Source organism: Rhinatrema bivittatum, chromosome 3, assembly GCF_901001135.1.
Source record: "Rhinatrema bivittatum chromosome 3, aRhiBiv1.1, whole genome shotgun sequence".
Lineage (NCBI taxonomy): Eukaryota > Metazoa > Chordata > Amphibia > Gymnophiona > Rhinatrematidae > Rhinatrema > Rhinatrema bivittatum.
Genome location: NC_042617.1, coordinates 191,468,916 through 191,486,004, shown reverse-complemented (window position 1 = coordinate 191,486,004; position 17,089 = coordinate 191,468,916). Strand labels below are relative to the sequence as shown.

The 17,089-nt window shown below is 45.3% G+C and overlaps 1 protein-coding gene across 1 annotated transcript in view; it reads right to left on the bottom strand.

Annotated features, from left to right (window-relative positions):
- Positions 1-17,089, bottom strand: part of ADGB (androglobin) — a 790,434-nt gene that overhangs the window by 98,083 nt on the left and 675,262 nt on the right. Inside the window, exon 29 of the mRNA XM_029594040.1 lies at positions 6,455-6,566. Within this exon, the coding sequence (XP_029449900.1) occupies positions 6,455-6,566 (112 nt within the window). The remainder of the gene's footprint in view (positions 1-6,454; positions 6,567-17,089) is intronic.

Here is a 17,089-nt window from a genome sequence, read left to right as displayed (position 1 = left end):
CAAGCAGACTGTGATACATTGCAGGAGGACCTGCAAGACTTCAAGATTGGGCATCAAATGGCAGATGAAATTTAATGTGGACAAGTGCAAGGTGTTGCATATAGGGAAAAATAACCGTTGCTGTAGTTACACGATGTTAGGTTCCATATTAGGAGCTACCACCCAGGAAAAAGATCTAGGCATCATAGTGGATAATACTTTAAAATCGTCAGCTCAGTGTGCTGCAGCAGTCAAAAAAGCAAATAGAATGTTAGGAATTATTAGGAAGGGAATGGTTAATAGAACGGAAAATGTCATAATGCCTCTATATCACTCCATGGTGAGACCACACCTTGAATACTGTGTACAATTCTGGTCGCCGCATCTCAAAAAAGATATAGTTGCGATGGAGAAGGTACAGAGAAGGGCAACCAAAATGATAAAGGGGATGGAACAGCTTCCCTATGAGGATAGGCTGAAGAGATTAGGGCTGTTTAGCTTGGAGAAGAGACAGCTGAGGGTGGATATGATAGAGGTCTTTAAGATCATGAAAGGTCTTGAACGAGTAGATGTGACTCGGTTATTTTCACTTTCGAATAATAGAAGGACTAGGAGGCATTCCATGAAGTTAGCAAGTAGCACATTTAAGACTAATCGGAGAAAATACTTTATCACTCAACGCACAATAAAGCTCTGGAATTTGTTGCCAGAGGATGTGGTTAGTGCAGTTAGTGTAGCTGGGTTCAAAAAAGGTTTGGATAAGTTCTTGGAGGAGAAGTCCATTAATGGCTATTAATCAATTTTACTTAGGGAATAGCCACTGCTATTAATTGCATCAGTAGCATGGGATCTTCTTAGTGTTTGGGTAATTGCCAGGTTCTTGTGGCCTGGTTTTGGCCTCTGTTGGAAACAGGATGCTGGGCTTGATGGACCCTTGGTCTGACCCAGCATGGCAATTTCTTATGTTCTTATTTTGTAGATTTCTATTATATCCCCCTCAGTCATCTTTCTCCAAACTGAACAGCCCTAAATTCTTTAGCGTTTCTTCATAGGGCAGCCGTTCCATGCCCCATATCATTTTGGTCGCTCTTTTCTAAACTTTCTATGCAGCTATATTCTTTTTGAGATGCGGTGACCAGAATTGCACACAGTATTCAAGGTGTGGTCTCACAATGGAGCGATACAGAGGCATTATGACATCCTCCATTATATTTTCCATTCCCTTCCAAATAATTCCTAACATTTTGTTTTTTGATCGCCATAGTATACTGGGCCGATGATTTCAATTTATTATTCACTATTACACCTAGATCTCTTTCCTGGGTGGTAACTCCTAAGATAGAACCTAACATTGTGTAACTATAGCAAGGGTTATTTTTCCCTATATGCATCACTTTGCACTTGTCCACAGTAAGCTTCAACTGCCATTTAGAAGCCCAGTCTTCCAGTCGCACAAAGTCCTCCTGCAATTCAGCACAATCCACTTGAAATTTAACTACTCTGTATAATTTTGTGTCGTCCGCAAATTTGATCACCTCACTCATCATTCCACATTCCAGATCATTTATAAATATATTAAAATACACCGGTCCAAGTACAGATCCCTGAGGCACTGCACCTTTTAACTTTTTCCACTGTGAAAACTGCCCATTTAATCCTACTCTCTGTTTCCTGTCTTTTAACCAACTTGCAATCCACAAAAGGACATCACCTCCTATCCCATGACTTTTTAGTTTTCTTAGAAGCCTCTCATGCGGGACTTTGTCAAATGCCTTCTGGATATCCAAATATATCACATCTACCTGTTCACTGTTGTCCACATATTTATTCACACCTTCAAAAAAATGTAGATTTGTGAGGCGAGACTCCTGTTGGGTAAATCCATGTTGGCTGTGTCCCATCAAATCATGTCTATCTAAATGTTTTGTAATTTTATTCTTTATAACAGTTTTCATGATTTTTCCAGGCACTGAAGTCAGGCTCACCGGTCTATAGTTTTCCGGATCACCCCTGGATCCCTTTTTAAATATAGGGGTTACATTGGCCATCTTCCAATCTTCAGGTACATTGGATGATTTTAATGATAGGTTACAACTTTTTACCAATAGTTCTGAAATTTCATTTTTTAGTTCTTTCAGAATCCTGGAGTGTATACCATCCGGTCCAGGTGATTTACTACTCTTCAGGTTGTCAATCAGGCCTACCACATCTTCCAGGTTCACCATGATTTGGTTCAGTTGATCAGAATCATCACCCATGAAACCCTTCTCCGGAATAGGTATCTCTCCAACATCCTCTTCAGTAAACACTGAAGCAAAGAAATTGTTTAATCTTTCTGCAATGGCATTATCTTCTATAAGTGCTCCTTTAACCCCTTGATCATCCCACGGTCCAACCGACTCCCTTGCAAGCTTTCTGTTTAAGAAATATTTTAAAAAATGTTTATTGGGGGTTTTTCTCTGTATGGCCAACTTCTCAAATTTTCTCTTAGCCTGTCTTATCAATGTTTTACATTTAACTTGCCAATGCTTATGCTTTTTCCTATTTTCTTCTGAAGGATCCTTCTTCCACTTTTTGAATGAAGATCTTTTGGCAAAAATAGCCTCTTTCACCTCACCTTTTAACCATGATGGTAATCGTTTTGCCTTCCTTCCACCTTTCTTAATGCATGGAATACATCTGGTCTGTGCTTCTAGGATGGTATTTTTTTTAACAATGTCCACGCCTGTTACACACTTTTTAGCTTTGAAGCTGCACCTTTCAGTTTTTTTCTAAATATTTTTCTCATTTTATCAAAGTTTCGGTTAGGTTTTGTAGGTTTCGTGGACCTTTGGCCCGAGATGGGGGTTGACACTACCTGAGGAGTTGGGCCCCACAAGTCCCCACCATCGGGAGGCGAGGTAGACTGAGACCAGCGGCAACAGCAGCATGGCTGTGACCCAGGAGAGAGGGCGCATAGAAGAGCAATCTGTGTTACCGCCACATGATTGTGGACACCTGCACTGTAGCGGTACTGCGGGATGTCCCGAGGAGCGGGATCAGAGAGAGTCAGTTCGATGGTATCGCAGTGCTAAGCGGGTCAAGAAAGAGGAAATACCAGAGGAGGGATCTCCAATATAGAAGTGGACAGGGCAGGCCCCGAGGAGCGGGGAGTGCGGAGACAGGCCCTCTGATGTGATAATGCTGAAGCTGCCCCAAGGAGTGGGGAAGCATGGAGACAGGATCTCTGGTGTAGTAATGGTGAGGATACCCCGAGAAGTGGGGAAGTGTAGAGACTGGATCTCTGGTGCAGTAAGGTTGAGGCTACCCCGAGGAGCAGGGAAGCATAGAGACAGGATCCCTGGTGCAGGAATGCTGAGGCTACCCCGAGGAGCAGGGAAGCGTAGGGACAGGATATCTGGTGTAGTAATGCTGAGGCTACCCTGAGGAGTGGGGAAGCGTAGAGACAGGATCTCTGGTGTAGAACGCTGAGGCTACCCCGAGGAGCGGGGAAGCGTGGAGACAGGATCTCTGGTGTAGTAACGCTGAGGCTACCCAGAGGATTGGGGAAGCTTAGAGACAGGATCTCTGGTCTAGTAACACTGAGGCTACCCTGAGGAGCGGAGAAGCAAACAGAAGGACCCCAAGGAGCGGGTATCCAGAGCCAGAGTCCTCAGACAGAGAGCAGAGATCCAAGACAGGAACCGCTGGTCCGGAGAGACAAGAACAAGCACCAGAGGAGCTCAGGGAACTCATTGCCAAGTCGGTTAGCGTAGGCCAAAGGAGGTGCTTAAGTATCTCAGACTTGTGTTGTCATCAGCTGGGGACGGCCCCAGAGTTCCCGCTATTGGGCCTTTAAATGGAGGATGCGTAGCACACGCGCATGCCTAAGGAGGACCGGAGGCGGAGAGTAGGTTGGTGGCGCCCCAGCCGCCACATGGAGCACGGAAAGTCAGGAGGAGTGCAGTGGCAGCGGGTGGCCACAGCCACGAGTTTACCTGGAGTGGAAGGCCAGTCATGACATGACGAGGGTCGGCTGCTGACGGCCGCGGACGATGGTCATAACAGTGTCCCTTTTGAAAGTTTAGTAGTAGAGCAATGGATTTACATACTGTCCCCCTTCCAGTCATTAATTCAAATTTGATCATATTATGATAACTATTGCCAAGTAGCCCCGCCACCGTTACCTCTCTCACAAAATCCTGTGCTCCACTTAGAATTAGATCTACAATTGCTCCCTCTCTCATCAGTTACTGAACCAATTGCTCCATAAAACTGTCTTTTATTCCATTCAGGAACTTTATCTCTCTAGCATGCCCTGATGTTTCACTTAACCAGTCAATATTGGGGTAATTGAAATCTCCCATTATTACTGCACTACCAGTTTGATCAGAATCATCACACATTTTGGCCTGGTGGACGGTAGTATACTCTTATCACTATTCTCTTCCCCAACACACAAGGGATTTCTACTAGGGGTGTGCATTCGTTTTGAACTTAAATGTAAAACGCAACTTATTTTTTTTTTTTTAACTTAAAAAAGTGATGAGGCGAAAACGATCGGATTTCCCACTTATTCAACATAGCTATGTTGAATACGTTGGAAATCGCGATTGTTGATCCTAAATAAAAATTTAAACCCCTCACCCTCCTTAATCCCCCCCCCAAGACTTACCAAAATTCCCTGGTGGTCGAGCGGGGAGTCAGGACGCCATTTCTGAACTCCTTTGCAAGGAGCACGTGACGTCGGCGTCACGTCGGAGTGACGCGGCGTCACGTGATTCCCCCCGCGTTCGCTCCGGGACCCTCGTTGCACCCAAAAGGAACTTTTGGCCAGCTTGGGGGGACCCCCCCCAAGCTGGCCAAAAGTTCCTTTTGGGTCAAACGAGGGTCCCGGAGCGAACGCAGGGGGAATCACGTGACGCCGCGTCACTCCGACGCGGCATCACTCCGACATGACGCTGACGTCATGTGCTCCTCGCAAAGGAGTTCAGAAATGGCGTCCTGACTCCCCGCTCGACCACCAGGGAGTTTTGGTAAGTCTTGGGGGGGGGGGGATTAAGGAGGGTGAGGGGTTTAAATTTTTATTTGCACATATGGACATAGACTCAACTTATGGAATTCTCCATATGTCCATACTGACCGCAAATGACCCCCCCTTTCGACTTATGGACTTATGAACTTAAACTTTTGGTCTGCACATCCCTAATTTCTACCTATAAAGATTCAATTGTACTTTTAGTCTCATGCAGGATCTTTATCCTGTTGGACTCTATGCCATCCCAGACATAAAGCGGGATCCTTTAAATGTATTAGTGTATTCACTATGGGGTAGATTTTATAACATCGGCGCGCGCACATGTACGCCCGATTTTATAACATGCGCGCGCATGTTATAAAATCTGGGGTTGGTGCGCACAAGGGTGTGCACAATTGTGTACCATGCGCGTGCCAATCCTGCTCCGAGCCGCGCTGCCTTCCCCTTTTCCCTCCCAGGCCGCTCCGAAATCGGAACGGCCTCGGAGGCAACTTCCTTACCCCCCCACCCCACCTTCCCTTCTCTTCCCCTACCTCCCCCACACTTTCCCCCCTACCTTTGATGATTTCTTTTTTTAATTTCAAAACTTACTTCAGCCCTGGGGCTGAAGTAAGTTGCGTGCGCCGGCCGACTGCCGGTGCGCGATCCCCGGCCCAGCGGTCATGCAGAGGCCTTTGGCCACACCTCCTCCCTGCCCCCCCCCCCCAGTCTCTTTTGTAAAAACCTGGGACTTACACATGTCCTGGGGCTTTACGTGCGTCGCCGGGCCTTTTGAAAATAGGCCCAGTGTGCATAACCTTTTGAAAATCCGGCCCTTTATATCTGGTAGTAACCTAAAAGGGAATGATCAAACTCTTGATAAGTTATGGGGAATTTATGAGTTTAAGGTAAAAGGCTGGCTTTTTTAAAAAAAAATTTTAAGTGTGAAAATGACACCTGCCTATAAATTAAAAATGAGCTAGGGGTGGGTGGGAGGTTGGGAAATACAAACACACAAACTTCTGTTTGTTGCCTGACTTTCTGACTACCTATTTAAAAGAAAACACATAAACACACTAAATAATATACCTCAATACCCCAACTTCTCCCCAATACTTTTAGTTTTCAAAATTTTTCCAACCAGTACTTACTGATTCTTTCTTGCCGCCAGGAAGGTGATCCTCTCCTCTCAGTGTTCCCACTGGATGGAGGAAAAAAGCATCTTGGCTTAGAAAAGGAGGTGATTTATAGGACTCTGAGATTCTGGGTGTTTGCCTGGAGATCTGATCAAAGGGCTTTAAACCTAGAGTCTTAAGGTCAAATTTGGAAATTTCCCATATATAGTAACTGGTTTTCTGGGCTCAGTCAACCTGAGTTATTTGGAGTCTAATACTGGACATAAACATCCCATCATACAGCCAGACTAGGATATTTCTTGAAAAAGAAATGCATTTCTAATATTTATTTTACATAACATACCTTTATTTTCATTCTTCTCAATTTCCTTCAGTTCCTGAATAAATGCCATTTCGCTCCCAGTGACTGACCAGCTATTATGTAATTCCAGCACTTGTATAATATACTTTTGATACTGTAAGCCAAACATAATATATTAGTGACATCAATAACCATTTTATTTTAAACATCCTATATTTTATTAAAATTTTACAAATTGGATCCAACTGCCTATTTATTACAGGCCCAATATTCAAAGATATCCAGTTATCTGGATATAACTTATTTGACTAACTTACAGGCTGTTGCAATAAATTCATTGCGCCCAGACTACCATACAGCTTAATGAGCTGTTGGACGTACATCCATATACCCCGATGCAATAAGGGGATCAGTGCGTCCAAAACACATGTCCAAACAAAGGTATAGCTAATAGCGCTTATCACATATAAATGTCATGTAGATGAGGCTATTAGTTATTACCCTGCAATGCAAAAAATCCCCCTGCACCCAAGGCACACATTTTAACCCATAAAATGTTATGCCTGCCTGGAACAGGTGTAAAGTTTTCCTGCATATATCAAGGGCTCAACATAAAACAAAAAAAACAAACTGCTTTTCTGTGGTTCCTCCTACTTAATATTGTCATGATACTAAGTAGGAAGGACCACAGAAAGCCACACCATGCAAAAAAAAAGTCTTAACTTAAAAAAAAAAAATTTCGGTGCACACAATATATGCCCACAATATACACGCTCCGGGCCGTGTATACTGTGTGTGCGTATTGTGCCGGTAAAATAGCTGCTGTGGGAAAAAATGGATGCTCATTAATTGAGTGTCTGTTTTACTAAGCCACGCGCAGCTGCATCTCTTAGGTGCCCCATGCCATGGATGCGCTAGGAACACTGAATTTATCCCTAGTGCATCCTTTTTAGCACAGCAGCTCCTTTGCTTATTGAATTGGGTGCCCAGTAGAGGTGAGTGTGCGCATGTTAAAAAAAACATGTTCCTATTTTGTATGCACATTTTTAGCGCATCCATATTGGATTGGCCTGTTAGAAGGGATATTATTCAGCAGCATGACTATGCAGTTGAATATAACTGGATAAGTTCTAATTAGTCGGATAAGTTATATCTGGATAAATTTAGAACTTTTATTAAGCAGATTTGACTTATTCAGTTAACTTAACTGGATAAGGCTGAATACAGGCACTCATCCGGTTCATGGTTAGGACCAAGCAGCGAAGGGCCGAGAAATGTGCCATTTTGCCATAGCACCCTCACTAGAGGTTGCTGCAGTAGTACTTTCCAGACTGCATATTAGCAGGTGATCCTTAATGTCAGTGTGGCATTTTTATTTTTGTCTAAAAGGAGAAATAATTTGTTGTAGCTCCCCTATTCTTATTCAGAACTAGCTCACTATCTTTACTGAGAAGTTTAGGAAGCACAGAAATCAAATTGCTAACCCAAATCCAGTAGTTTGTAAAAGGGGTCTCAGTAATGTTTTGAGTGTTTTGGTGTGTTTGTTATTTTTGATGGGAGGAACATTGTTTTTGTCCATCCCTTATCCATTCAAAGAGAAAGGAGGGTAAAAGATGGATGTTTCCATTTACAGTATTTTTAGATCCTTCAGACCATAAAATCCCAGTGCCATCTAAGAGAGCTGTGAATGAAAGGATTGGATACCAACTGGGATTCAGAGCTGGGAGGAGAGAGGAGGAAACTGGCACCTCAGGCAAGAGAACAGGATAGGAGAGTTGTTGAGAAGGGTGGATCAAACAGTAGGCCCTAAGTATTATGTAAGAGAGATTCTTAAGGAATAGGAGAACATGTTTCAGTACAATTCTTGCAGCTATGATGGATTAGTCTGTCTGCCATTGGATTTGCAGCAGTTTGGCACCAGGAGAGCTTGAGAGACCATTCTGAAGCCCAGAAAGGAAGTGTGGCCATAGAGATTTTGGGGGATGGATTCTTCAAGGGTACTGGCCAAACAGGAAATGACCTAGTAGGGAAGAAGCCCTCTGGGACATGTAGTCAAGAGGAGGTTCCAGCATAGATCTCTGTGCAAATGCAACACACTAGTACTGGTGTACCAGCACTACAATATGCTATATTGTAACACTAAAAATCCCTAGCAAGAATTAGTGACTGTTTTAAATTCCATCATGCCTCTGAGAGAAAAATGTAGATGTTGCACTATGACAATGGAAAAAAAAGAGGGAAGGTTTCATCCAAAGGGACCTATGGTGAGCACAAGTATCAGTACTGATGATGGCAATAAGACCAGGAGTTACCTTGCCCAAGCTAAAAAGAGAGCTGTTTTTTCTTAGCAGGAGGAAACCACAGATAGAATCTGCAACCAGCTACCACTCTTACCTCTCTTCCTAGGATGTAGGGGCAAGAGAAAGCAGAGTCAGTGGAGGGTGGTATCAGCTGTGGAGGGGCACAGGCATTCAAAAGCATCATGGTATCCAAGCATCTAAAGCGTCCCCGCTGATTTTCACCAGAGCAGTGTCTGCAGCAGATACTTGGAGAAAGTACTGGTTTAAATGAATCATATGAGAAATTCTCAGATTCAGAGGATACTGAACTTCTAGAAGCAGAGGAGTGTTTGAGGAGTCTAGTTATTAGTCTGCTATCCTCCACTGGTCAGCTGCAGAAGGCAAAGTTTAATGGAGCAATGGGCAGTCCTTCATGACCTGTCTCTGGAAAGCAAGATAGGTGTGGCTTGCCCCTGAAGCCTCATGATTGGCACAGATGATACAAATCCTGCAGCCCTTCAAGGATGCTATGGAAGATCTCTGTTCTACTGAGAGTGAGGTCATCTCAATAATCAATATCCTAGAGAAGATAGAGAGTATCCAGTAGGAACAAGGACTGTTCACCAAAGGTGTTGCTGTTCATGGACTCCTTGCAGCAGTAAATGCAAGACAGGCTCAAACTCTTCACCCAGCTGGATACTTACATGCTAGCTATACTGTGTGATCCTTAGGTGAAAGGGAGTAATGCCCTCCAATTCCACAGTGTAATATACTGGAGGGAGATGCTGGTGACAAAGGTTTGGAAATGGGAGTGCCAGAGACAAAGAAACAATGGGGATGCAGCACAGGAAAGAGTGAGCATTCCACATACTACTGTCAGCATGAAGAGCATTTTGTTGCTAGAGTTGGTGGAAAAGTTAGTTTTCATTAAAATAAAACTTCTTCTGTTGGGTTTACCTGAATATGGCAGGAGGACTCAGTGCATAGCTACAATGAATTCGTGTTTTGGCTGTTGTGTTCAACAATCCGTGGGCTAACTCCGTGAACTGCTGCTCTTTCCTCCAGTCCCAGGCCAGCCACACCACTGCCCGATACAGGGAAGCGCTGTTGGGCTGCCTTGCAGCGAAATGCCAATCTCCAACACAGCAAGTATTGTAGGACACCGCTGACTCTAGCGCACTACGCCTCCCACTAGGTGCACATGCGTCTCTCCTCGGAGATGATGTCACCAGTGCTACCCTAAAAAAGAATAGCTCCTGAACAGCAACTCGCCTCAGCAACAGGTCCAACTACTTGCTAAGTAATGTGTGTTGCTTCCCAGCATCCCAGTCTTCATTCCAGCATTGTCTTCAGTATTCGTCTAGCTGTCTCTGGTTTGTATTCTGTCTTCATAAGAACATAAGAGCATAAGATATGCCACTGTTGGAAACAGTGTCTCTGGTTTGTATTCTGTCTTCATAAGAACATAAGAGCATAAGATATGCCACTGTTGGAAACAGGATACTGGGCTTGATGGACCCTTGGTCTCCAAGGGTCCATCATGCCCAGTATCCTGTTTCCAACAGTGGCTAATCCAAGTCACAAGTACCTGGCAAGTGCCCAAACATTAGATAGATCACAAGCTACTATTACTTATTAATTACAGTCATAGCAATTTATGGACTTATCCTTTATGTTATGATTCTGCTTGTGGGAACAAGCCCACAAGCAGCCTCTCACCTTTTTTCTCATCTATCAGCCAGCCCCCAATGTCGTCTGCTGTTCCCTCGCAATCCGAAGACTGCCCACGTCGAGCTTCCACACGGCGTGCCTTGCCACCATGCAGCCCAGAGGCCGCCGCTGCTCTCTGTTATGGCCGCGGCCTGGAACCGCTGCCGTGCTCCCTTGCGGTCAGGAGGCCGCCGTTGCGGTTCCTCGTGGCCTGGAGACTGCCCTGAAGTCCTCAGTCTTCACGGCATGGAGCCGCTGATGTCAGCGCCATTCTCATGGCAGGAAGTTCCGCCATTGTCGCTTCTCTTCTGTGGGAGGAAGCCGCCCTTACAGCTGGGCCCTGCTTCTCGGCCTAAATACCTATAGTGCCTGAATGTAATCCACTTTGAAGCGCTGAAAACAAAAGTGCGAAAAGCGGAATATAAAAAAATTCTAAATAAATAAATAAATAGTGCCACTTCAGCTCCTCTTCTCAGCATCGCCGGTCTCCAGGATCCTGTCTCCTACCTCCTTAGGTGAGAGGCATGCCTCCTCTCCTGATTTAAAGGGCCAGTGGTGGGCAGTCCTCCTGGGCTCCTACTGCTGACATTGCAAGGCGTTTCCTCTTCAGCCCTACAAAAGGGCTCAGCCTTCAGTTCCTCTTTGCCTTTGCAAGGAGTTGGTCATGGTGTTGGATCTCTCCTGGATCTTCAGTTCCAGCTCTTCATTCCAGGAGTCCTCCTTGATCCCTCTTCACTTCTTCAAGGCACTCTGTTCCTCGTTGGTCCTCCTTGACCTCGTCCATGGTTCTTGAACTCTGTCGTTATCTTCATTCCATTTTCTGGTCTCTCATCGATCCCGTCCTCTTGACTTCATATGTCCCAATGTCTCCGTGTCTCCAGATGTCCAGATGTTTTCTCATCTTCAGATGTACTGAGTCTCTCTATCTCCGGATGTCCTGATGACCCTGTCTTGGATGTCCTGATATCTCAGCCCTCTGATGTCTTTGTCCATCATGTTCCAGATATCCCTATGGTCCTCCTCTCTAGATGTCCCTGATGTCTAGATACCAAAGATGTCCCGAGGTACCGGTGTCCTTTCGTATCCGATGTCCTATGTTCCAACCCTGATGTTCCGAGTCCTAATCCTGAAGTACCATCAGTCCCCAAGCTCCAGGTTAAGCTTCGCCTCATCCCGGTCCTCACCTTCAGCTGACCTTCCTGGGAGTAAATCCGTTTCTATCTGGTGGCTCAGTTTGGTGGCTGGAACCCTCTTCCAGTTGGATCTGTCTTCGAGCACTGCCCAGATTCCTTCTTCGCCCTGAGCCTCAGTCCTGTGCTTGTTCCGCTCTCCGCGTGGTCCGCGACCAGCCTCATCAGGTTGTGCAGGGCGTGCATGGGACAGAGTGGTCCATGACAGCCCACGTCAGCTGTGTAGGGCGCCCTGAGGGGCAGTGCCTGCCTAAGTCTCTGAGAATCCCGAGTCCTTATCCTTGTCTGAGTCTTCCCAAGTTCCAAATCCTCATCGGAGTATCCGGATCCTCGCCTGACTCTCTAGAATTCACCTCTGATATTCATCTACATCTGAGTGTCTTACATCTGAGTTTCAAGTCACCTCATATCTTTGTCTTGACTGAGTTCCAAGCCACTTCATGTCTTCGTCTCGTCTGAGTTCCAAGCCACCTCTTTTCCTCGTCTCGGCCGAGCTCCAAGTTACCTTATGTCCTCGTCTCTTCTGAGTTCCAAGTTCTGAGTTGCAAGTTCCAAGTTTCCTCATGTCCTCGTCTCGTCTGAGTTCCAAACTACCTCCTTTCCTCGTCTTGTCTGAGCTCCCAAGTACCAAGCATCTTCGTCTCGTCTGAACTCCAAAGTACCAAGCGTCCTTGTCTCGTCTGAGTCTTCGAGTGTCCTTGTCTCGTCCGAGTCCCAAGCTCCCCATATCTTCATCTCATCTGAGCCTCCAAGCTTCCTCATCTTGTTCAAGTCTTCAGCCTAGTCCAAGGCCCCGCTTTGTTCCAAGTTCCAGTACCATCACCTGTCCTTGACCTCTGTCCATCCTGCCGCATCTGTCGCTACCCAGTGGCAGGTCTGAAAGGACTATCGAGTGGCCAGAGGGCTAACCCAGAGACCAGCATTGTGTTGCTGGGTCTCTACCGATGCGTGCAGATCCAGCTCCTCCCAATCCTTGGACACGTCTTGCATACCGCGGCGCTTCCACGGAGCTCCTCTCTGTAGTCGCATCGTGGTCCAAGGACACACATCTCTCCAGAATCGAGAGCGCTCCCTCCCTCAGATTCTAACACTATAGGAACTTATCCAAACCTTTTTTAACCCAGTTACACTAACTTCTGTAACCACATCCTCTGGCAATGAATTCCAGAGCTTAACTCTATGCTGAATGAAAAATAATTTTCTTTGATTTCTTTTAAATGATCTACTTGCTAATTTCATGGAGTACCCCCTAGTCTTTATATTATCTGAGAGAGTAAATAACCAATTTACATTAACTTGTTCAAGTCCTTTCATTATTTTGTAGACTTCTATTATATTCCTCCTCAGTTGTCTCTTCTCCAAATTTAACAACCCGAACTTCTTTAGCCCTTCCCAATAGAGCAGCCATTCCATGCCCCTTATCATTTTGGTTACCCTTCTCTGCACTTTTTCCAGTGCAGCTATATCCTTTTTGAGATGTTGTGACCAGAACTGCACACAGTATTCAAGGTACAAGTCTCACCATGGAGCGATACAGAGGCATTATGACATCCTCCATTTTATTTTCCATTCCCTGCATAATAATTTCTTATATTGCTTGCTTTTTTGATCGCCACAGCACACTGGACCAACAATTTCAATGTATTATCCACTATGACGCCTAGATCTCTTTCCTGGGTGGTAACTCCTAAGATAGAACCTAACATTGTGTAACTACAGCAAGGGTTATTTTTCTCTATATGTATCACATTGCACTTGTCCATGTTAAATTTCATCTACCATTTGGAAGCCCAATCTTCCAGTCTCGCAAGGTCCTCCTGCAATTCATCACAATCCGCTAGAGATTTAACAACTCTGCATAATTTTGTGTCATCAGCAAATTTGATCACCTCATTCATTGTACCCCTTTCTAGATCATTTATAAATATATTAAAAAGTTTCAGTCCAAGTACAGATCCCTGAGGCACTCCACTATTTAACTTTTTCCACTGTGAAAACTGCCCATTTAATCCTACTCTCTGTTTCCTGTCTTTAAACCAACTTGCAATCCACAAAAGGACATCACCTTCTATCCCATGACTTTTTAGTTTTCTTAGAAGCCTCTCATGCGGGACTTTGTTGTACACCTTCTGGAAATTCAAATACACCACATTTACCCGTTCACCTTTGTCCACATGTTTATTCACCCCTTCAAAAAATATGTAGGAGATTTGTGAGGCAAGACTTCCCCTTGGGTAAAACCATGCTGGCTGTGTCCCATCAAATCATGTGCATCTAAATGTTTTGTGACTATTTTTTATAACAATTTCCATGATTTTTCCCGGCACCGAAGTCAGGCTCACCGGTCTATAGTTTCCTGAATCACCACGGATCCCTTTTTAAATATAAGGGTTACATTGTCCATCTTCCAATCTTCAGGTACATTGGATGATTTTAATGATAGGTTACAAATATTTACTAATAGGTCTGAAATTTCATTTTTCAGTTCTTTCAGAACTCTGGCATATATACCACCCAGTCCAGGTGATTTACTACTCTTGAGTTTGTCAATCAAGCCTACCACATCTTCCAGGTTCACCTTGATTTGGTTCATTTAATCATCCTCGTCTGTTCCTTCCATGCTGCCTGTCTTTCCTGTCCTCACTTACTCGCCCTGCTTGTCCATCCCTCTGCTCCTCAACTCGGATGGATACCTGGTTTGACCTTGGATATGCTTGATTGCTGCCTGCCTCTAACCATTGCCTGGAAACCATATACCTCTGACTAATCTGTGCCTATGAACCAGCTTACTACGGACCTTTCCTGCCATCAGCAGAGCCCCACCTAAGTCCTGCCAGCCTTGGCACCCAAAGGCTCAACGCAAGGGGAAGGAGGGCTGGTATAGATGAAGGTCCTGATGGGTCTGTGCCTCACTTGGGTCCACCTGCTGATGGTGGGAACCTGCAGGGCTCCTCTCTACAGGTAGAGCCAATCCTGATTCAGCCCAAGGGTCCACAGATTCAACAGTCTGCTTAGGCCATGGACTCAGTGGACTTACGTCACTGCAGGCCACCCTGTTGTGGCTCCATTGCTGAAGGAGCATGGTGGGTACCACTTCCAGAGTGTCGCAGGATGGCATGACAGCTGGAGCTTGGGCAGTTTGGTAAAGTTGAACAAGGCAGGCTAGGCTTGAGCACAGGAACAATATATAGGCAGGGCTGGAATGCAGACAGAGCTGGAGTTCAGGAATGGAATGCAAGCTGGGCTGGAGCTTAGGAAGACAATGTAAGCTGGTCTGGAACTCAGGAACAGATTGGAGCTACATGGAGGTAAGAGTGAACTGGAACAACTGGAAGAGTGCAGATAAGCATGGAACTAGAACAACTGGAACAGAGTGCAGGTAAGCTTTGAACTAGAACAAGTGGAACATAATGCAGGTAGGCATGGAACTGGAACAAAGTGCAGGTAAGCATTCAACTGGAACAAGTGGAACAGATTGCAGGTAAGCGTGGAACTGGAACAACTGGAACAGAGTGCAGGTAGGCAAAAGGGGCTTGGCTAGCCAGGGGAATGAGCTCATGGAGGTCTCCCGGTGAAGCAGAGGTTGTAGGACTGGCTGGGGCAAGAAACCAGGGATGTGCTGGAGAGTGCTGATCAGATCAGGGCTCACCGGAGTCCTCTAGAGAAGGGGACGCTGCCCAGCAGCTGTAACCGTAACAGTACCCTCCCTTTAAGACCCCTCCTAGGTCCCATTTCTTCTGGTGATCCTGTCTGAGGGACCATGATAAAGCTTGGTGGAGAGGTTCTTTACCAGGGCAGATGTTTCTTGCTAGGCAGTCTGGCTGTGGACCAACACCTTCTCCTAGGCGGACTAGCTTTGAGTGGACTGGCTGTAAACCGATGCCCTCTCAGAGTCTCTGGGGCGAATTGACTGTAAATGAATGCCCCCCTACTGGGCAGACTTACTGATTCAGTGTCCTCTTCTGGGTGGACAGGCTGGGGATAGGAGCCCTCTTCAGAATGAACTGTCTGTAGGCAGGTGCCCCCTGCTAGGTGGACTGTCTGCAAATTGGTGCATCCTGCTGGGAGAACTGGCTATAGGCAGCCACCTTCTTCTGGGCACATTGGCTATAAGCTCCTTCTGCTGGGTACACTGGCTGTGAATGGGTGACCCTTACCAGGCAGACAGGCTGCGAACATGTACCCTCTTCTGGGATGACTGATTGTAGACAGATGCCCCTTACTGGGAGGACTAGATGTGAATGGGTGGCCTTTACCAGATGGACTGGCTGTGAACAGGTGCCTTCTCCTGGACAGACTGGTCATGAACAAGTGCCTCTTTTTGGGCAGAATGCATGGAGACAGACGTACTCACCCAGACAGACTTACAGTGGGTGAACGCCCTCTCCTGGGTTGACTGAAGTGTTTACCTTGCAGTATTTCACAAAACAACATCAATAAGGCAGTATTTAACTGGAGCTGCCTTCTCCTCATCTTCCCAGGGATCTCCTTTGCTCTCCTCTGAGTCTAAGATATATTCCTGTTCAGAGGAGCCACCTCACCCAGAATGCTTTGCCTTAAGGTGGACCAGGACCAGAGATCTGTGACCAGTCCTTTAAAGTATTCTGAGGGTTTCTCTAGAACACTCTGCCTCATGCCCTCCCCCTCAGCTCAGCTTTATTAGGTTTATTTATTTATTTAAAACTTTTCTATACCGTCGTATAGTAGAACACCATCACAACGGTTTACAGTTAGGCACAAGTATGTGGTTTCTAAATTATTCATAGAGTGCCATTATTATACGGTTACATAGTTCAAAAATATACTCTAAATGGGAATGGATGTGGTTACCATTTACGATTAACTGTCTTTCTAATTTAATACTTAATTGTGTGAAAATAACAAAAATAAGCAATTCTGTTTTTTCTTGGTGACTTCCTGCTTTGTGTATGTGTTGAGTGACTGCTCCTATTAAGTCTGTACCTCTAGTTTGGAATCTCCGTGTCTTGCTTTCTTTTCATGCCCTCCCTTGGGGCTTGCTCTTCTTTCTTTCTTTTTCTATGTTCTAAGCCCCTAATGTATAGGATATCTATCTTGCTTTAATCCCTTTACTTGTCTCCATTTAGCCTTTGGAGATCCAAGCCTAGGTGTGATCTGTTCACTTTTTCTCATGGCACCCCATCCTTGTCCTTTTGGGATCTGTGCTAAGGGTTCCCAATGCAATCCTGGCATCTTTTTTATCCAAACCCACTTAATTCTTTGGACCTTTGGGAAATTAGCATAACCCACTTCCCCCTGGGGATATCTCTTTTTTGCTTTCTGTGTTTTGGAACTTTTCCCAACACCTCCACCAAGACTCTTTTTCAGTCTTGGGAATTTCCAGAGTCTCACTCACAACACTGTCCAATTCAATAGTCCCATTCTGTAGTTTGGCTTCTAAAGGGTTCTGCCCACAAGTGAATAACCAATCAAAAGTTCCTTGGTAGTAATGGGGTCTTATCCATCATCCCCAACAAGGG